Source organism: Salvelinus sp. IW2-2015, linkage group LG18 (genome assembly GCF_002910315.2).
Source record: "Salvelinus sp. IW2-2015 linkage group LG18, ASM291031v2, whole genome shotgun sequence".
Taxonomy (NCBI): domain Eukaryota; kingdom Metazoa; phylum Chordata; class Actinopteri; order Salmoniformes; family Salmonidae; genus Salvelinus; species Salvelinus sp. IW2-2015.
Window position 1 is genome coordinate 33767330 of NC_036858.1, and position 22990 is coordinate 33790319.

Here is a 22990-nt window from a genome sequence, read left to right on the forward strand (position 1 = left end):
ACTTCAGTGGTCATTCATCATGTTATTTACCCCTTTCTATGTTTAAACGTCCAGTGGTTTTGTAACAGGCTATTCAGAGTTCGAACAAGAAATTCTGGGAGAGAGCACTGCCCAGAGATTATGTTATTCTAGTGTAGAGTTTGCACCTTGTGTCCAGGGTAGAGGTAACTTCAGTGCGGCGAAGGAAATTATTTTGCACAAGATTAGGAAGTGACTTCACCCAATGAGCCCCCTGGGTATCGGTCCTGGGTTCTGAAGTTGTGCAAGTGGCGAGTGTGTAACCTTCACGTGATGAAAAATCCCCCTACTGTAGAAGTGACACTGCACGTTTAAATGTTAACAATGAAGCAGGAAAAAACAACACTTGTCTCCAGGCTTTCATCTTATTCCGTTTATGCTACTGCTGGGTGTCTGCGTTGTTTGAGTTATATTGGGATTTTTTTACGTTAGCGTGGATGTGACATCGAGAGTTTCCTCAGCTGGGATAAACGGATGTGAACATTTTCCTGACAAATTCCAACTTCACACAATGACTCGGAAAGTCTCGCTCATTGTTCTTTGAATCGCCATACATGTATCGGCATAGCACATAGGTTGTAAGGTCTACTTTGGACAAGTTAATGTCGAGTTCAGAAGTTTATCTTTGAGGTTAGGTTAGCACAAACCCAACTCAATCTGGAAAAGAAATAGTAAATACACACTATGTATGAAAACAACAATTAAAGTAAGTTATTAAGTTAAAGTAGGTTTAAAACAATAAAAATAAACTCAGATATCCCAAAGACTCTTGTAAAAAATGTGGTAGCATATAAGGCCAAGAAATACAAGAGTGTGATTGCCATAACACATTTTCACTCTCCTGAGCCAAGTATGCAGTATTGGAGGGCCATTCTTGACCAACGAGCGAGAAAAACAACAAAACTAGATTCGGATATTGTAAAATAGATTTCATATGCCTCCTACTCACAGGCCTGTACCTTCTCTTCCTGTCTGTCCCCCAGGACTTCTTCCTGCAGCACTGTAGCTGTGGAACGGCCGGCATGGCCTTCCAGGAGCAGAAAAGACATTCCAGGAGTGAGTTCCTGACCACCTCCATGAGCGGCACCCTCTCTGACCTCTCCACCATCCCTGAGGTCACACACCACACAGGACTCACTGCCAGGGGAGGTCAGTTAACTACTTAATAACATGATAACAAGCCATAATCTACATCCAGTCGTCTCTCCTCACTCAAAATTCCAATGGATATTCCCATACATTCTCCGAAGGTATTTTTGTCCCAGTTTGACTGTAATTTCATCAGATGTTTCCAGCCCAATCCTTTCGTTTCCCTCGGACAACCACAGTGTATTATTTCACTGGCAGGTAGATTAGCACTTCATAACCTGCTCCTGCAGTAATCATTCAGTCACAAACAATCACAAGACCGATTTATAGTAATGTTTGCCCAAAGTTTTCCTGAAATGGATTTTCTGGGTTTATTTAATAAGCATTAGGGGTTTTCAAAATGTGACCGGGCGACGACCCCAGGTGTGTTTTCGCCCAATGTTCACCTTTTCATCATCTCATATAACATTCCGAGCGACAATAGTCCCCCAGAAATATAATTATTTCCCCAAATGTTTGTACTCTCCTGTTTTCGGAGTGGCTCACGTTCCCTCAGGTGGGCTGGTGACAGTGTGGTGGTTCTGACTATTATTATTGACTTTTATTTATTCAGGGAAGACCAATTGAGACCAGTGTCTCATTTGTAATGGTGCCCTGAGGACAGAAATTCCATCAACACAACAACAAAAGATAAGACACAAGATAGCTAAAAATACATTATCATCAGGTTATTACAACAAGTTATAATAGTCCATTGAAACAATTGCACACTTCAGTAAACTCATTTAACAACAGAGTTTTAAACTTCCTTATCGGCACCAGGGAATCCAGGTGTAATTTGTTTTGTAAGATATTCCATAACTGTGGTGCGTTAAAACTAAAGGCAGGTTTACCAAACTTTATGGAGACAAGCGGGACCTCAAGAGTTAACGAACCCTGCGACAGGACACAATGTGTGCTTTCTCATGGTGTCAAGTCTAGTTGCCACTATATTACGAAAGGTGTACCGCAAGGGTCTGTATTGGGACCTGTTCTCTTCACTATTTATATAAATAATATTGGTCTATGTACTCAATCCTGTAGTATTCATCACTATCCAGACAATACGGTTATGTATGCCATTGCACTGACTGTTGACTGAGCTATGTTAGAGCTGCAATCAGATTTTTTTGCATTACAGAAAGCCCTCGTTGATTTAAAACGTGTACTTAATGCGGACAAAACTAAACATATGTTGTTCTTTAATTCACAAAAAAAATCTCGGAGGGGCTACATATTCCCTCATTGGACGGCTCTCATCGAGTGGGTTCCAGCCTACAAATATCTGTGCGTTTGGATTGATAAAGATCTAACGATTAAAAAACATACTGATGAGGTAGTTAAATGGAGGGAACATATAGAGTCCCAAGGATTCAGGAATTTCTTGCTTTTCCGATAGGCAGGATTCAGGAAATTGGAGCTGGGGAGTAGGAGGATGGCGAACGGTCCTCTCTGTACTGCAATAACAGATTGAGGAGGTGGGGAGGTTGAGTGGGCAGTGGCGGCAGGTTGAAAGAAGGGGTTCCTCTGGGACTGCTGATTCCCATCACCATGTGTCATAACAGTTTCCCCCCACTATGAGCAGCGAGTGGTTCCAACCCTTGTGACTCTAGCCTCATTTATACCTGGAGCTAACATGCGTCCTTTGTCCTGATCTTTTCCACATTCTGATTGTGCCCACATTTTCAGAAATATGTCTACACATGGTATTAAAATGTGTCTCACTGTGTTTGCATTGTGATCAGCTATTCTTTAAAAAAAAATGTATTTATTTATTTTAAGACCCATATTGATGTCATAAGTCAAATGGTGCCACCTGTCAATGATTTAAGAAGGTGGGATAATGATGAATTAATCAGTTTCAATGTCCAGATCCGTCTACACTTGTAAGGTATCCAGACACAATGCGTGCCTGACTACCTTCGTAGGTGGTCAGAAAAATCACAATCAGATCACAATGCGTATTTTAATCATCTCCAGTCTACACCGGTCTGAAAATGTGGGCACAATCAGAATGTGGACAAGATCAGAACAAAGGATGCATGCTAGAACCAGGTATAAACAGATCTTCTGATTCATTTATTCTCTCTCTCTCTATAGAGAGTGACCAGGGTGGATGCCAGCCCCTGGTGCCCCTTTGGAAGAAGGGCCTGTATCGGATGAGCTACACAGAGGGAGATACGCGCTCCTATCTCTCTGACAGTACAGAGGGTCTCTCTGCCCCACACAGACGGGTGAGTCACTCTTACATCCCTCCTCTGACTCACTGGCTCTGCACAATACCCTCAACCCCTGTTTACGGTGCAAATATCTACATCAGCGCAACACGATGTTACCCGACCAAACAGTGGGTAAACGATGTTACCCATTAATGATGGGAGATGTGTGTTTGATTGTGTAGCTGAGTGAGAACTACACGTGGGGCAGAGTGAAGGATCTGGTGAAGAAGACCAAGCTGAGGAACCAGAGCAGACTGGGACAAACATCCACCTCCCTCAAGAGATCCTGTCCACAGCTTTACCGGTGAGGACACTCCCCACCCACCCACCCCCGCTCTCTCTCTCGCTCTCTCTCGAAGGAAACACTCAGTCTACTCGAAATACTGTATCTCTTACTACATTATCTGTAAACAAACACGCAACTAACACTAGGATTACCGTTAACTTCATAAAATAAAAAAATAACAGTTGGAGCTTGTTGCTCCTTCAAGGATGTTTGAAAATCTTGAGCAAGGAAGGAGAGGTTAAGTTGTCATTACTCACAGCTCGCTTTAGTTTCATATTTTGTGGGTGCCTATTACTTCTAGATAATTTAGTCTTAGCAGAAAGAGGAGTTAAGACTGTCATTGGCAGTAGGTCATGGGTTGTGTTTGCAGAATGATTCAACTGCTTCCTAGAAAGAATATTGACACTGAAAATACTGAAAATGCCCGACCGACTCATATCATCTTACCATTTAGAGATAATTACTTAAATAAAATTACTTTTATATTACTATTTAAAATGCAGTTCTAACACATCACTTGTAAGTAGCGATTTAACTTTCCCCTGTGACAAGTTATCAGCCAAGCTAAACACATCAAAATCAAATTGATTGTGAGAATAAACGTACCACTAATCAGAATATGTGCCTTGACAAATTATCTTTTGAGTAATAACCACGGCTTTAATATTTTATTTTACAACATTCAGTATACGCCATGGAGAACTTAGCCCACAACCACTGGTATCTATCTTAAATAGCGTCCGTAAAATGTCACAATGAAGCAAAAAAACAGACTTGTACACAAAGCAGATGCACTCCTCAGTGTCAGGGAGCGACTACTCACCGTTTATTTCAATATGACTGAGGCAAACATGATAAGCTTAAGTGTTTTTATCGGAGCACAAGCTTGTAAAATTATACTTCCCAAGTTCACTGGCTCTCTCCACTGGTGGTAATTGGTGACTAGCACCGCTGGGTTTAAATGGCCAAAGCTCAAAACCACTGAAAACAAACTAATCTCCCTCATTTGTTAAACAAAACACAATTGGCCCCTTCTAACAGTATGTCAGCTTTTTTTGCAAGCAGGAATCTACGCCAACATATTTGGAGTAGACAAAAAAGCCGTGGATGTTTTGGGTTAGAAAGTATTGACACCCTTAGCGACTTTAGGCGAATACCAAACTATGACAGGTTCTTGGCACTTCAAGATTTTATTTTATTTTGTTAATGCGAGATGGGTGTGTCAGTGGATGAATTGTGGTATTATTTTGTTTGAGGGTTGTAGAACATAAGAATCTGGTGGGAGTTGAAGAGCTTGAGGAAAAAACAGCTATTTGTTGTGCCCTTCAATGTATTCCACAACTTGGATGGGCACTCCTCAGAGGGAGGGAGCTTGGCACGGACCCAGACAAATAGCGGAGGGGTTGCAGTGTCAGGTTTGAGGTATGCAGGGGGGAGTTGGAGAATTCCACATGTATTTCAGAGTGGTCCAATGATATATAGAGATATGCAGAATTTATCAAAAGGGAGACCCTCTCTTGGAAAGAAATGCATGTGGAAAAACCATCCTGGTCTCAAGCATTGTGCAAACTAATGCATTGCTCATTGTAATAGCATTGGAGCACACCAATAACAATGACCCATTTCCCTACAGCCCTGACCTGGGACCAGTGGACCTACCAGGAAGAAACAGGAACTCCATGATCGCCTTGGGCCATCAGAACAAACTGGACTTCCAGTGGCCCCGATAACCATTGTTGGTACACAAAGTTCTGACGCAAAATATTACTAATGCGTAGTGAAACATGTTGGAAGCGTGCTGTGCATGTACAAGCACAACTGATTTAGCAGCTATCGTACGATCTATTCTCAACGTACATGTATAATAAAGATATCCATAGAGGTGAAGAGGCAACACTTTTGTAACACTGCCCACACTGAACGTCTTTGTTTTCTACTCAGATATGAAACAGATGGCCTGAAGTGGGAAGAGAATGTCCGGAAGAGGATAAGGTGAAGTTGCACAGATTCTTGACTGGACTGAGAGGGTAGTGTGAAAGGAGGGGATGTGAGAAATAACACTTGTGATGGATGACAAAACTTTGAGTGAGGAGTGAAAAGAAAACAAAAAGAGGGATGGTCATAGACATCTCTCTTGAGATACAAATCTAAACTAAGGGATTTTATTGTTTCAGATAAGGGAACATTGGTATTTATATGAGAATAGACATGCATGTACTCCACAATGTACATGAATACGATACAAATGATTTAATCTTGTACCATAATCGTTTTCTATTCAATTCATATTGTAATGCTTTCTCTAAATATATGTTATGTTATTGACATTTCAGTACTATGTGTTGGAGAAAACAATAACTCTTTGATATGGTTGTTCCAACTAAGAAATAGCCTAGACAATATTCTGGGGTGAAATTAAAGGGATAGTTCACGCAAATTACAAAATGACATTGGTTTCCTTACACTGTAAGCAGTCTATGGACAAGCTATGACAGCAATGCATCCTTTGGTTTACTTTCCCTGCCACTGTTTCAACATGCTAGCATTTTAGCATTTGTGGCACAAATCCCATTCAAGTCATGGGACCGATATTATTCGCGCATCATGCCCAAATCAATACATGATTTAAATTCTAGATAAGAGCGTCTGCTAAATGACTAAAATGTAAATGTAAAAATAATTCAAAAGTATCTAAAGTTGCTTGTCAAACTCAACAAAGTCACATAGATTATTTGAACATGATGCTTGAAAAATACTAATATCGGTCCCATGACAGGGTAAGGAAACCAATATGTAATTTTGTGTTTGGGTGAACTATCGCTTTGGTTATCATGCCCCCTTGAACAAATGTGAAACATACACATATCATACATATTTCAGGATTGTACTTAACTATTCAACATATTTTGTATGAATTCTCTTGTTTTGTTTTGAGTGTAGGCCTACGAGGCTGTGTGTGCATGCACTATACAGGGATAATAGATCGTGGTGATGTTGTGTGAATGTGCTGTATATAACAAAAGTTAATTGTGTACAGTCATTGTGTATGTACAGGAGGGGAGGTATGCCTCTGTAAATTCCTATGTTTATATGATGGAAATGTATACCTTTTGGAGATAGGGGATCCAGATCCCTTATGATAAAAAACACTTTGAGGACGCTAGAAAACGTTTGTGATGCATTGCCCCAAGGTTTTTTAAATGTTCCTCTCAAACATTTATGTAAAAAAAAAAACAGTAAAGAAAAAAACAATCATTTCATATCACTGCAACATGTATTTTATCAGAGGCTGCACATGTTCATCTTCAAGATATATATATTTTTATTGTGACATGCAAGTCTGGTTTGACAAGCTAACGGTGATGAAGCTTTTCTACACCACGGTTACATTTCCTGGGTTTCCAGAAATCCTGGTTGGAATATTCCCGTATTTTCTGCTTTTCCCTCGTAATTCCATGAATCTTCCAATCAGGCTTCCTTGAAAAATTGGGAATTTTGGGAAAGCTACTGGAATTTTGCAACCTTAGTTACATCACTATGAGCTTCCTTTGATAACAGACAGGCAAGTGCCATGGTACCTTGGAAATCTCACTGGGTAACTACAGAAGGAAAGTTCAACACAGAAACTTTGAAAAGGATGATTTAAAATGGCTTCAAAGCCTTGACATCTAATTGAAATACAGCAGAAGTCAATTCCAACTGCTCAAAACTGTCCAGCGTTGTTTACAACAGGAATGGAGGTCATCAAATTTTAGAAAACACAAATCCTACAGAACGAACAAAACAGTTAGTTATGCAGTATGTACTTCAGAAATGTGAACAACAGTATAGTACAACACCAATGAGTTATTCATCATGGTCAACATGTACTCCTATTAAAATAATAATGTACTCTGTAGTACTGTACATGTAGCACAGCTGTAGCTGTATCATACGCAATTCATGTACTTCTAAATACTCTAATCAAGTAGAAAATACATCTGTTGCAACTTGAGAGGCAGTAAATGCTGTCAATATGCATGATAGGCCTACATGTTTTGTCAGGACTGGGATCTAAAGACAAAAGATTGTGATATCTGTATATTGTAGAGTTACAGTAAGTTGTACATGGATGGAATATCTCAATATGCATAATGTATCATTATTCAAAGTTATTTTTCAAAATAAAGTTGACATTTCCAATGACATGAAATGCTGTGCTTTTAGTAATTTTATACCACTCACCGTGTCCTGCAGGATATAAAGCAAATCATGTTTCTCATGGAAAGAAAGATGTAAAGATCACTCATTCACTAGAAACTAGAGTTTCCAAATAAGTGGAAAGATCCACTCAACAGTGTGCCCTTAGAGATTCCCCTCTCTTTATGATTCATTCTACAGTAAAACCTACTATGCGGTTTTCTTGGAAATTCTACACAGGGACACTCGATATCCACACTTAAATGAATCATTGTTCATTAACAGCATGCTGAAGAGGTCACAGTCAAACTTCGATGCATAAAGTACCGGTCTGAAGTGAGCTCTCCCGGGGCAGTCCCGTTAGTTCTCTTATATACTGCTTACACAGACAAGTTATATTTGCATGATTCAGCTTATTCATCATTCATAATTAATTCATCATTAACGTTTGGTTCATGCATGTGACCGACCAATACCTCACAAGGCTTCCTCTCCAAGCTGAGACCTTGAAACTGAGATAGCCCTTGCGTTCTCAAAACAAGGTTCTGGGCGTACTACCAAATTGCTCTACTGATAGTGAGGATTCCTCCCAGGCACGTTCAATCAGTCACTTGCATGAACACAGAAATTGGTTATTAGAACAGCTCAAACATAGAACACAGAAATTGGTTATTAGAAAAGCACAAACATAACATTTTCCCTCACAGGGTAGAGTGTGCATTGGATACAACACAGAGTTTGTAGTTCACAGTAATCAATTTATTAAACACATAGAATATCAACCAATCACCCAGCAGAGCTAGCAGAGCTAAGCAGAGCTAGCAGAGCTAAGCAGAGCTAAGCAGAGCTAAGCAGAAGCAGATCCCATGAATAGACAGCCCAGTACCCTTACGCTTTCCCTAACTTACCCTGCCTTTCACCAGGTCCCTGCACTTAATCCCTAAACACTCTACCTTAATCCCTAAACACTCTAAAATTAACTAAACATAGGGGGGAAAATAAGATGATAAAGCAAAGGGACATCAGATATTGTCTATGAATGTTAAGGAAGGGGGGGGAGTCTATTAAATGAGGGAAATTGGAAGTGGTGTGGAGAGCGCTATATTTAGATGGAGCAGAAGAGAGCGGGATAAATTCGCCCAGGGGAGAAGCCCCATAGCCGTAGGAACCAGACAGGAAGTTTGTCACACCACGCTTGTTCCTGTAATCCTTGTTGCTGGAACAAGGGCTGTGGTGGTCACGAAATTTCATCAGCCGGTGATTGTCAAGCAAATAACTGTCGGTCTCACGGTAATTGACCGTTAATTTTACACAATGTGGCTGACATAACAGATCAGAACGTTTAGCTTAACATGTTGATAAACTATTAGGCTATTTCTTCACATTACAAGCGCAGCAATGTGCACAAGGCTGTAGGCTATAAGCGTGAATGTTCCATTAGCGGGAAAACACCATTATCAAAGGGACCACAAACGCGATTATGCAGGTAATGCTTTTATTATAAAGGTGCATTTTTACGGTGAAAATTATCTTCCCCAAACTTGAAACTCGCACTGCTTATGTATGCCAGTTAGACTCTACACCACTTGTAAAGCGGATTTATGTGCTTAATTTTAAGAAGTTATTTGGCCACTTTAGTTGTGATACAAACCTTATCAAAACATATAGGCCTATGGGCTAGGCTACATGAGGTGTGTGACTATGATTCTTGCCTTAAGCTGGGCATCATTCACAAGTGATAATATATAATTCACAAGAAATAGGCTAATATTGTCACCCATCAGACTATTCTTGATGTAATCTTGTCTTTACATATACTAAATAATATGTGTGAAATTTGTTTTGATTTAAAATGGACCATTATCATGCACCTGACCCGAAACAGGGGCAGCGGGAAGAAATACATGTCATCTATTAAATAGCAAATGGAGGAAGCTTTTCCAGTGGTTTATGTTCATGCCAGCCAGGTAGCCATACTGCTGTTGTAAAGATAAGCAATGTGCTTAATATTAGGAAAGTTGAGAAATAAATATAGTAGGCCTAGCCTATAAGAAAGCTCATGGGAACCTCCTCTTTTTAATAGAGGCCAGTCACCGCAACAGCCCTAGCCGGAACGCCAATGGCAATGTTTGTATCCATTAGGCAATGATTTTTTTGGCTCCACCCAGGTTCGGTCTCTTATTGAACAGTGCAAACCGTACTCTTCTTCAGACCAAAGTCCTGACAAAGTTCATGTGAGCACCCCTCCTCTTCGGCCGATGCCAACCTAGTACTAATCACTCTTCAGCTGAGGGTCAGAAACACAGTCTGTGTGAAATGGTTACGCAACTCCTAAATCTTCAAACAAATGCCCTTGTGGCTCATTTGTTAGGGCATGTCGCTTGCAACGCAGAGTTGTGGGTTCAATTCCCCCGGGGAAAAAGTATGAAAATGTGTGCACTCGCTATTGTAAGTCGCTAAGAACGTCTGCTAAATGACTAAAATGTCAAATTAATGCCAAACGCTGTCCTAGCTCGCACACTCCCATCTTCGGTATAAACCAGGCTAACCTATGTTAGCTAGTGCGATACTTTTCGGTCTAATACCCAACACTCAGTCTTTGCATCTATACACCCACTGTTCTTTGGGCTCTGCCCAACAATACTGGTAACAACTCTTGCTGTAGCTTTACCACAATGAAGGAATTCTCCTTGCAGCGTCCAAAACGCAATTGCTCCCAACACCAGAGAACTGGGTTTCCTAACCAGTCCTACTCGCACTTGTGCAGTTCCCCCCTAGTTAGCTGCACGCAGGTGAATTAATCAATGTGTGGCCATATCATCTATAAACTCAGTTTATCACAACACTAATAGGTAATGAATACTGATTTTCATCCAGGTAGGACTACAGTAAGCAGAAAAGCCTTTTCCAATCAGAAAGGACCTTCACAGCCAGTGACTCCAGAGATTCATACCTCTTTCTGTCCAGGCTGAAATTTTGTCGGATAAAAAGACAGAATTAAAGAACGGTATCTGAAGGCAAAGGGAAAGTATTTGATCGCCACGTCATGGTTAAGTAGGTCTGTATCAAAGACAAATGCTGCAACTGGATCTATTGGCATAGAAAGGATACTACACAATAGTAAATTACTTCAGCATACAGAACTACTGAGGAGAAAGCAAGCTAACTCACTCACAGTTGAGAGAAGGGAAGCAAAAAGTCACATACCCGAAGAAGGATGTATAATTATTTGGTTTCGCTCTGGGTCAATAGGCTGCCCACATAAATCTTTGGGTCTGTGTAGTTGAACACCTCATACAGTTGGTGGATGGTACAGTCCAGGCCAGGCCTCCACAGACACATGGATACATTACCTCAGAACCATTCTGACATCTTCTGGTAATATGTGATAATGCATGTATGATAAAGGAAAAATATTGATACTATTGAATTTATTTTGCCCACACCCTCCTTTCTTTCACCCTACCATTAAACACTCCATCTTCTTCTTAATTTGTGACCAGGCATAGAACGTCACAGTCTGTGAAGACATTTTTAAAACAGACAGTGACTGTGGGTTCACCTTATTACGTGCTGAATGTGACCAGAACATAAAGATTTTACTTTCACGTGTTTACCATAAGATACAACGTTTTACCATTGTGAAAGTATGTCCAATCATCTGTAGAAATCTCATTAGAATCAATGCTGAGTACACATATGATTTAAAAAATGTATGTGTTATTGATTATGAGAATTTTTAAAAAGTGTACTGTTTTCTTGGTGTCCTCCGAGATCTATGGGGTGCATAGAGTTGGCTTTAAGACGTCTGGAATGTGCTCCTGGACAATGGACTCGTAAACTATGTAATAAAAGCCCAACATGTGCTTTTAAAGATAGCAGGCAGGGAGCAGAGCCATTGTTCAGTGAAATATGGAGGAAATTCTTTCTGGTAAGGATGATTTACTGCAGGGAAAATCTTACCGCTCCCTTTATGTCTAAATCAGGTTTCCCCAGACCCTTTTAACAATACAGGTAGCTCTAATAGCTTTAGTACATTGTGTAGGTTCACATGGTGCTTTGATGAACAATGTTCTATAGAGATACAGTGGCAAGAAAAAGTATGTGAACCCTTTGGGATTACCTGGATTTCTGCATAAATTTGACATACAATTCGATCTGATCTTCATCTAAGTCACAACAATAGACAAACACAGTGTGCTTAAACTAATAACACACAAATTATTGTATTTTTCTTGTCTATATAAAGCTGGAAAGGGTTACAAAAGTATCTCTAAAAGTCAGTCCACGGTAAGACAAATTGTCTATAAATGGAGAAATTTCAGCACTGTTGCTACGCTCCCTAGGAGTGGCTGTCCTGCAAAGATGACTGCAAGAGCACAGCGCAGAATGCTCAATGAGGTTAAGAAGAATCCTAGAGTGTCAGCTAAAGACTTACAGAAATCTCTGGAAGATGCTAACATCTCTGTTGACGAGTCTACAATACGTCCTCTTGGGAGGACACCATGGAAGAAGCCACTGCTGTAGAAAAAAACATTGAAGCACGTCTGAAGTTCACAAAATAGCACCTGGATGTTCCACAGCGCTTCTGGCAAAATAGTCTATGGACAGATGAAACTAAAGCTGAGTTATTTGGAAGGAACACACAACACTATGTGTGGAGAAAAAAAGGCACAGCACACCAACATCAAAACCTCATCCCCAGTGTAAAGTATGATGGAGAGAGCATCATGGTTTGGGGCTGCTATGCTGCCTCAGGGCCTGGACAGCTTGCTATCATCGACGGAAAAATGTATTCCCATGTTTATTTATTTTTATTTTATTTTTTATTTCACCTTTATTTAACCAGGTAGGCAAATTGAGAACACGTTCTCATTTACAATTGCGACCTGGCCAAGATAAAGCAAAGCAGTTCGACACATACAACAACACATAGTTACACATGGAGTAAAACAAACATACAGTCAATAATACAGTGAAAAATAAGTCTATATACAGTATGAGCAAGTGAGGTGAGATAAGGGAGGTGAAGGCAAACAAAATATATATATAAATAAATAAAAGTATAAAAAGGCCATGGTGGCAATATAGCAAGTAAAAAATAAAAAATAAAAGTAGAGTAGAGATAGTAGAGATAGAAAAAGTAGAGATAGAAATAATGGGGTGCAAAGGAGCAAAATAAATAAATAAATACAGTAGGTAAAGAGGTAGTTGTTTGGGCTAAATTATAGATGGGCTATGTACAGGTGCAGTAATCTATGAGCTGCTCTGACAGCTGGTGCTTAAAGCTAGTGAGGGAGATAAGTGTTTCCAGTTTCAGCTATTTTGTAAATGACATCACCGAAGTCGAGGATTGGTAGGATGGTCAGTTTTACAAGGGTATGTTTGGCAGCATGAGTGAAGGATGCTTTGTTGCGGAATAGGAAGCCAATTCTAGATTTAACTTTGGATTGGAGATGTTTGATGTGAGTCTGGAAGGAGAGTTTACAGTCTAACCAGACACCTAGGTATTTGTAGTTGTCCACATATTCTAAGTCAGAGCCGTCCAGAGTAGTGATGTTGGACAGGCGGGGAGGTGCAGGCAGCGATCAGCGTGCAGGCAGTTTATCAAGACATTTTGCAGGAGAATTCATTTATTTTTTTATATATTTTTTTATTTCACCTTTATTTAACCAGGGAGGCCAGTTGAGAACAAGTTCTCATTTACAACTGCGACCTGGCCAAGACAAAGCAATGCAGTGCGACACAAACAACACAGTTACACATGGAATAAACAAACGTACAGTCAATAACACAATAGAAAAGAACATATACAGTGTGTGCAAATGAAGTAAGATTAGGGAGGTAAGGCAACAAATAGGCCATAGTGGCGAAATAATAACAATTTAGTAATTAAACAGTGGAGTGACATATGTGCAGAAGATGAATGTGCAAGTAGAGATACTGGGGTGCAAAGGAGCAAAAAAATTAAAATAACAATATGGGGATGAGGTAGTTGGGTGGGCTATTTACAGATGGGCTATGTACAGGTGCAATGATCTGTAAGCTGCTCTGACAACTGATGCTTAAAGTTAGTGAGGGAGATATGAGTCTCCAGGTTCAGTGATTTTTGCAATTCGTTCCAGTCATTGGCAGCAGAGAACTGGAAGGAAAGGCGTCCAAAGGATGAGTTGGCTTTGTGGGTAACCAGTGGAATATACCTGCTGGAGCGCATGCTACGGGTGGGTGCTGCTATGGTGACCAGTGAGCTGAGATAAAGTGGGGCTTTACCTAGCAAAGACTTATAGATGACCTGGAGCTATCTGTAATGTAAGGCTATCTGTCTGCCATTTGAAGCTCAACAGAAGTTAAATGATGCAACAGGACAACAACCCAAAAAGACAGAAGTAAATCTACAACAGAATGACTTGAACAGAAGAAAATACGCCTTCTGGAGTGGCCCAGTCAGTCCTGACCTCAAATGATATTCTGATGCAAGCTAATATAATGGATGCAAGTATTGAATACCTACCAAAGCATTTATTCTCCACGCAGAACATATTTTTTCCAGTGGGTGAGGTGGGTATACTACTAGCTACATAACTTTCCTGTTAAAGCTAGCAGCCCTCATATCAGGCTCTTTCCTGTCTCCTTCAGGATGTGTTTGGCCCATGGGTCTCTGAGGATGTGCTGTGGTGCAGGAAACAGACATGGATGAGTGGCACTATATTCAGCGTATGTGTCTTCCTCTGCCTGACACATGACCAGTAAGGGGATTGCTTAACTCAAATGCGTGATGGATCGCATTGAACTTGATATTGATGAAAGCATCATCCTCACTTTCTGGCAGGTAGGGGCTGTGATAAGAGTACAGGGGGACATTTCACCAAGTGTTAATGTTCCTTTACTGGTCATCTTGGTTGTCATGGAGACAAGGTATGTCTTCTTTGCACATATTGAGCTCTATTAAAGTCTAGGCAGAGCGCTGACCTCCAGTTTTGGGATATTCTCACATCTGTGTAGCCTACAGAGGAGTCATTTAAGGTCACAACAGAAGATCCCCAGAATAAATCCAGTATCAAGTGTCTATTGACCAACCTCTGACTTATCTTACCTCATAGCAAGGGAAATACACTATATATACAAAAGTATGTGGACACCCCTTCAAATTAGTGGATTTGGCTATTCGTGCACACTAATCGTGCACACTGCCATGAAATCTCCATCGACAAACAGGCAGTAGAATGGTCTTACTGAAGAATTCAATGACTTTCAACGTGGCACCGTCACAGAATGCCACGTTGAAGTCAGTTTGTCAAATTTCTGCCCTGCTAGAGCGTCCCCGGTCAACTGTAACTGTTATTGTGAAGTGGAAACATCTAGGAGCAACAATGGCTCAGCTGAGAAGTGGTAGGCCACACAAGCTCACAGAACGGGCCTGCCAAGTGCTGAAGCGCGTAAAAAAAGTATATCCTTGGTTGCAACAATCACTACCGAGTTCCAAACTGCCTCTGGAAGCAACGTCAGCAAAATAACTGTTTGTCGGGAGCTTCATGAAATGGGTTTCAATGGCCGAGTAGCCTCACACAAGACTAAGATCACCATGCACAATGCCAAGCGTTGGCTGGTGTGATGTAAAGCTCGCCGCCTTTGGATTCTGGAGCAGTGGAAACGTGTTCTCTGGGGTGATGAATCACGCTTCAAATCAAATCAAATGTATTTGTCACATGCGCCGAATACAACAGGTGTAGACCTTACAGTGAAATGCTTACTTACAAGCTCTTAACCAACAATGCAGTTTTAAGATTTAAAAAAATAATAATAATAAATGAAAGGAACAAATAATTAAAGAGCATCTGGCAGTCCGACAGACAAATCTGTGTTTGGCGGATGCCAAGAGAACACTACCTGCACCAATGCATAGTGGCAACTGTAAAGTTCGGTTTTCATGGTTCGGGCTAGGCCCCTTAGTTCCAGTGAAGAGAAATCTTAATGTAACAGCATACAATGACATTCTAGAAGATTTTGTGCTTCCAACTTTGTGGCAACAATTTGGGGCAGGCCCTTTCCTGTTTCAGCATGACAATGCCCTGTGCACAAAGCGAGGTCCATACAGGACTGGCTTGTCGAAATCGGTGTGGAAGAACTTGACTGGCCTGCACAGAGCCCTGACCTCAACCTCATCAAACACCTTTGGGATGAATTGGAAAGTTGACTTCGAACCAGGCCTAATCACCAACATCAGTGCCCGACTTCACTAGTGCCCGACCTCCCCGGGCACTGTGGGTGTTGATTAAGGCAGCCCCCGGCACCTCTCTGATTCAGAGCTGGGTTAAATGCAGAAGACACATTTCAGTTGATGGTATCCCCTTTCCCTACTAAGGAAGGTTGAAATCTTAATTTTTGACTACCTGTTTCAAGGCATTGTTCTCTAGGCTCTGGTCAGATGAGGGCGCCATTGCTTCCTTAAAACCGTTGTAAGGCAAAATTTGAGTGGTTCACAGAATGACACACATTTCTACAAAGCCACGTTTTCACAGAACGAAAATTAAATTACCAAAATGACATGCAATAGTTATTGCTGTAAAATGCTGTCTGTCTGTAATGCTTCTAAAATGTTTATAATTTTTTTCAATTCATTGTGATGTCATCGCAATGGTGTGACTACTTCCAAAATCAACAACCTTGAAAATGTTGAACTGGTATCAGGTATTGAAAAGATGTTTAATTATAAAGACAAAAAATATTGGGTTCACTTTGGTAACATCTACAAATCCATATGCTGCAATAGAGCTTTTCGCAATAAGTTAAGGGTGCACATACTTTTTTGGAGTTATGTAAAATACATTAATGCTGCATTATTATGTATTTATATACTACTTATATATTATTATACACTGCTCAAAAAAATAAAGGGAACACTTAAACAACACAATGTAACTCCAAGTCAATCACACTTCTGTGAAATCAAACTGTCCACTTAGGAAGCAACACTGATTGACAATAAATTTCACATGCTGTTGTGCAAATGGAATAGACAAAAGGTGGAAATTATAGGCAATTAGCAAGACACCCCCAAAAAAGGAGTGATTCTGCAGGTGGTGACCACAGACCACTTCTCAGTTCCTATGCTTCCTGGCTGATGTTTTGGTCACTTTTGAATGCTGGCGGTGCTCTCACTCTAGTGGTAGCATGAGACGGAGTCTACAACCCACACAAGTGGCTCAGGTAGTGCAGTTCACCAGGATGGCACATCAATGCGAGCTGTGGCAAAAAGGTTTGCTGTGTCTGTCAGCGTAGTGTCCAGAGCATGGAGCGCGCTACCAGGAGACAGGCCAGTACATCAGGAGACGTGGAGGAGGCCGTAGGAGGCACACAACCCAGCACAGGACCGCTACCTCCGCCTTTGTGCAAGGAGGTGCACTGCCAGCGCCCTGCAAAATGACCTCCAGCAGGCCACAAATGTGCATGTGTCTGCTCAAACGGTCAGAAACAGACTCCATGAGGGTGGTATGAGGGCCCGACGTCCACAAGTGGGGGTTGTGCTTACAGCCCAACACCGTGCAGGACGTTTGGCATTTGCCAGAGAACACCAAGATTGGCAAATTCGCCACTGGCGCCCTGTGTCCTTCACAGATGAAAGCAGGTTCACACTGAGCACATGAGCACATGTGACAGACGTGACAGAGTCTGGAGACACCGTGGAGACGTTCTGCTGCTGCAACATCCTCCAGCATGACCGGTTTGGCGGTGGGTCAGTCATGGTGTGGGGTGGCATTTCTTTGTGGGGCCGCACAGCCCTCCATGTGCTCGCCAGAGGTAGCCTGACTGCCATTAGGTACCGAGATGAGATCCTCAGACCCCTTGTGAGACCATATGCTGACACATGCAAATTGTGGCCTGCTGGAGGTCATTTTGCAGGGCTCTGGCAGTTGCACCTCCTTGCACAAAGGCGGAGGTAGCGGTCCTGCTGCTGGGTTGTTGCCCTCCTACGGCCTCCTCCACGTCTCCTGATGTACTGGCCTGTCTCCTGGTAGCGCCTCCATTCTCTGGACACTACGGTGACAGACACAGCAACCTTTTTGCCACAGCTCGCATTGATGTGCCATCTGGATGAACTGCATACCTGAGCCACTTGTGTGGGTTGTAGACTCCGTCTCATGCTACCACTAGAGTGAAGGCACGCCAGATTCAAAAGTGACCAAAACATCAGCCAGGAAGCATAGGAACTGAGAATGGTCTGTGGTCACCACCTGCAGAATCACTCCTTTTTTGGGGGTGTCTTGCTAATTGCCTATAATTTCCACCTTTTGTCTATTCCATTTGCACAACAGCATGTGAAATTTATTGTCAATCAGTGTTGCTTCCTAAGTGGACAGTTTGATTTCACAGAAGTGTGATTGACTTGGAGTTACATTGTGTTGTTTAAGTGTTCCCTTTATTTTTTTGAGCAGTGTATATTTGCTCCGATACCAACATTCCTATAAGGAAATATATCAATCCAAAATTACCGGTCATCAGAAATGTGTTTCAGCACATTCAAAGCAACATGCCCAAAATGATTGTCCAGGGTAAAACCAATAGTGCCTAGCTTTCTGTTTTGTATCTACAATGCATTTTCATTTACAGATTATTTACAACCATAATGACTGCCATCAGTTAGTGATAGAATTGTACAAATGCCATACTTTATTTAGAGTAATTTAACTCAACTACCTAACTTTATAAAACGGGTTGTTTGGATCCTGTATGCTGATTGATTGATGGCAGAGAGTTATAGCACCACAATACATTAATTCCACGGGTAATGCCTGTAACAGGTTTACTAGCTAGCTAGCTAGTAAAACAGCAGTAACGTTAGCCTAGCTATTCTCCATAGCTATCTTATTTACTCAACAATCATTTGGTTGTTGCCTATTTATAATCAATGCGCATCTACTGTCCCACAGCCCAGCCAATCAATTTTTTTACTTTAGCTCCCCCCGGGGGAAAAAGTGTCTCGACAATATTTCTCCATGCTACTAGCCTAGCATTTGGTTTGGTACAAGGGGTTTAATCGGCTGCGTTTAGACAGGCAGCCCAATTCTGATATTTTTTTGACCAATCAGAACAGCTCTGATAAAGAGCTGATGTGAAAGATCTAATGTGATTGGTTAAAATTAGTGGGAAAAAATATCAGAATTGGACTGCCTCTAAACGCAGTCATATAAGCCTCAATGTGTGCCAATGCAAGCAGTTTTTTGGGGGTGGATCTCCACTTTGCCATGCGTATGAACTCAATGATTATCAGGATCATTATAATGGATATATCCAAAGAATTGGCAAAAGAAACAAAAGTAAAACAAACAAAAATGCACATGGTTTAATGTCATTGTGTATTACTTGTAGTTGGCTAGCTAGTTAGTAAAACAGAAGTAACGTTAGCCTAGCTATCCTCCATAGCTATCTTATTTACTCAACAATCAGTTGGTTGTTGCCTATTTATAATTGATTTACTAAATAATGATTTATTGTAGTTATTGTCTCTCTTGTTATCATGAAACCTCAGCTAGCTAGCTCCATGCCAATGATTCAAAACATGAGTATTAATGACCAGCCTGTTTGGTTAGCAACTGCAGAACTAAAAACGGACTTTTGCCCAGACTATATTGTCTGGTGGAAGGATGAAATAAAACAAATTTACTAATTAAAATAACGTTTTATTGAAAACATGCTGTTCATCTTAAAAAATATACATGTTTGCAACCGTTTTATAAAAGTAATAAGGCCCTCGAACCCGGGAATTATCGTGTGATAACGCCCTCCTAAGGGCTGTTCATAGGCCCGAGGAAACAGCCCTTAGGAGGGCGTTATCGCACGTAATCCCCGGGTTCTCATGTTTTGTGCCTAAATACTGCCCCCTTTGGGAATTACGTGAATTAATTATTAATACTTGTTTTCACCAAAGAAACTGGATTAAATATTTAACTGATAATGCCTGAGAAACCGATGTTTGGAGGATATATTGGCACGGGTGTTATGCTCGAGACGAAGTCGAGATCAAATCCAGATGGATTTTTAAAAAGCAGACATTGAATATCCCTTTGAGTATAGTGAAGTTATTAATTACATTTTGGATGTTGTATCAATACACCTAGTCAATACAAAGATACAGGCGTCCTTCCAAACTCAGTTGCCGGAGAAACCGCTCAGGGAATTTCACCATGAGGACAATGGTAACTTTAAAACAGTTACAGAGTTTAATGGCTGTGATAGAAAACTGGGGGTGGATCATTGTAGTTACTCCACAATACTAACCTAAATGACAGAGTGAAAATAAGGAAGCCTGTACAGAATAAAAATACATGCATATTCCAAAACATGCATCCTGTTTGCAATAAGGCACTAAAGTAAAACTGTTAACATGTGTCACAGAAATGTACTTTATGTTCTGAATAAAAAGTGTTATGTTTGGGGCAAATTCAACACAACACATCACTGAGTACCACTCTTCATATTTTCATGCTAAGGGTATGCTTGTCATCTGCAAGGATTAGGACACTGGGAGATTAATTCACCTTTTAGCAGGACAACAACCTAAAACCCAAGGTCAAATATACACTGGAATTGCTTACCAAAATGACATTGAATGTTCCTGAGGGGCCTAGTTACAGTTTTGACTTAAATCGGCTTGAAAATCTATGGCAAGACTTGAAAATGGCTGTCTAGCAATGATCAACAACCAACTTGACAGACGTTAAAGAATTTGTTAAAGAATAATGTGCAAATATTGTACAATCCAGGTGTGCAAAGCTCTTAGAGACTTACCCAGAAAGACTCACAGCTGTAATTGCTGCCAAAGGTGATTCTAGCATGTATTGACTCAGGGGTATGAGTATGAGGGGTATAACATAGAAAGCATAAGCTACAGCTAACTAGCACTGCAGTGCATAAAATGTGGTGAGTAGTTGACTCAAGAGACAAATACAATAGTTGAATAGTGTTGAACAAATACATTTCTTCAAAAATGAAGTAGAAGCAAGAGAGCTAGCTATATATATATCTAGATATTTTTTCACTTTCACTTACTTAGCTAGCGAATGCAGCTAGATAGTTTAACCTACTCAAACACCCGGCTCAAACCAAGAGGGATGCTATGTTAGCTAGCTGGCCATGGCTATGGCTATGGCTATCCAACACTGGAACTCTTCCAAGTCAAGGTAAGCTTTTGGTTTGATTAATTTATTGCCACCGCTGGTATAACTGCTAAACTCCTTGCTGACTGTAGATGGTACTGCATGACTGCAGCAGGTTTACTAACACGTTAGTTGTGGTAGCTATGTTGACTATGACATTATAATATGGTGACAACAATATAGGCTGTGTGTGGCGGTTAGCGGTTATGATATGAAGGTTTGGCTTGATTATTATTTTTTTGCCTGGTAACAGACAGCTGATGTGTTGTGCACTGAAGTCCACAAGTGAAAAGAAAAGGTGAGAGGAGGAGAGAGCATAGATGAGAGAAGAAAGTATACAACGATCAAAGGGATTATGCTGTGTACATGGCTGCTATGAAAGTGACCTGTGTTTGCGTGTGACAGGGGTTTATTCATTCTGCCGATTCTGTTAAAAAACGTTTCTTAAACAGGAGCAAACGTAACGAAACGGGGATAAACATACCTGAATTTGTCCAATAGAAACTCTCTTTTGCAACTGCTGGACTAATGATTACACCCTACATCTGCTAGATGCAGGCAAGAGTGTGCAAGGCTGCAATGTGTGTCAATGTGTCACCTTGATTACTCAAATTCCTCTCGACCTGTGCACCTAGCGTACGTTGTAAACTTTCATTCATAGGCTAGGTCAGGCCTGGGCAATTATTTTCCATGGAGGGCCACATTAGAATATATTTTTGCCGTCATATTACAGGATTATCATGTGTATGACTGTGTTGACAGGTATATCTACTGTAAATCATGTCCAGATATGATACTTATTTTACTTTTTTAACAGAAATAAACCACATCCATGTTCTCCTTTTGGTAGGTATTTTCATTATTAAACATGCAATGAACTACACAGAGGGAAAAGTACACTGTGCATTCAGCACTACGAACAAAACTCTTGTTAACGGGTATGTACAAAAACACGAGAAAGAGAGAGATGACATTTAAACTACTCAATCAGTGTGAGGAGTGAAGTCTCTGATGGGCATTGACTAGAGCAGTGAAGGTCCGGTATAGTTTCTGACGTCGCTATGCTTAGGACTGCTGAGAGGTGAGAGTCAGAAAGGTATGATCTGTGCCTTGACTTGTTATATTTTGTCACTGAAAATGTCTGTTCACATACATAGATTGACCCAAACAGTACAAACATCTTCTGAGCATGACTCCTAATCTTTGGAAAGTTTTGTTTTTTAATAGTTCTTCAATCACTGCATCTGACTGAAGATCGATAAGCTCAAGTTACAGGTCAGTGGGAGCGTTATCCACATTGAAGGTGAAAGGAGAGGAAACCAACAGCATGTCATTTTCTAACACTTTGAAATCCTCAAAACAATGAGAAAACTCACTGTTCAAAGCACGCAGCAGCGATGTATACTTCTCCCGCTGGTCACCTGATAGGGAACAGACTAGTAGTGTCGGAAGGTGGGTGAGATTGTTGGCTTCTACTTGGCGAGTCAGGAGGAGTAATTTTCCCTTGAAGGCTTTGACAAGGCTGTACATCTGTACATTCCCTTGTAGTTTGTAATTCAGTTAATTTATGAGGGCTATGATGTCCACGGTGAAGGCAAAATCAGCCAACCATTCTTTATCTTGCAGTTGAGGGAAATCCACATATTTTCCTTTCATTTGCAAAAACTCGGCAATCTCCGACTTCAGGCCTCACACCCTTTTAAGCACCTTCCCCAAACTCAGCCATCTCACGTTTGTGTGGTTGGGGAGATCTGCATGACCCGACTTTCTCTTCCAACAGTGAGACAAACTGTCTGTGGTTTAAATATTTTGCTCTTATGAAGTTTACCACTTTAGAGACTGTATCCCCAACATGGCTTATTTTCAGAACACATTTACAGAGCACCTCCTGATGAATAATTCAAAGCAGGAAAATAATTCTCTGATCTGTGTTCAGCTCGGCTACTTGATCTTGTATCCTTTTCAAAAGGCCAACGTTTTTTCCTGTCAAGTTTGGGCACCCATCA

The 22990-nt window shown here is 40.9% G+C and overlaps 1 protein-coding gene across 2 annotated transcripts in view; it reads left to right on the plus strand.

The window, feature by feature from the left end:
- Positions 1-6940, plus strand: part of LOC111977526 (uncharacterized) — a 33398-nt gene extending 26458 nt beyond the window's left edge. The window contains exons 4-8 of one of the 2 annotated variants that reach the window (XM_024006976.2): positions 1002-1167; positions 3247-3380; positions 3548-3669; positions 5285-5390; positions 5593-6940. In XM_024006976.2, coding sequence (XP_023862744.1) covers positions 1002-1167; positions 3247-3380; positions 3548-3669; positions 5285-5381 — 519 coding nt within the window. In that variant the 3' untranslated portion in view covers positions 5382-5390; positions 5593-6940. The remainder of the gene's footprint in view (positions 1-1001; positions 1168-3246; positions 3381-3547; positions 3670-5284; positions 5391-5592) is intronic. The other variant, XM_024006977.2, reaches the window with a different exon arrangement.
- Positions 6941-22990: the final 16050 nt, after the last annotated feature.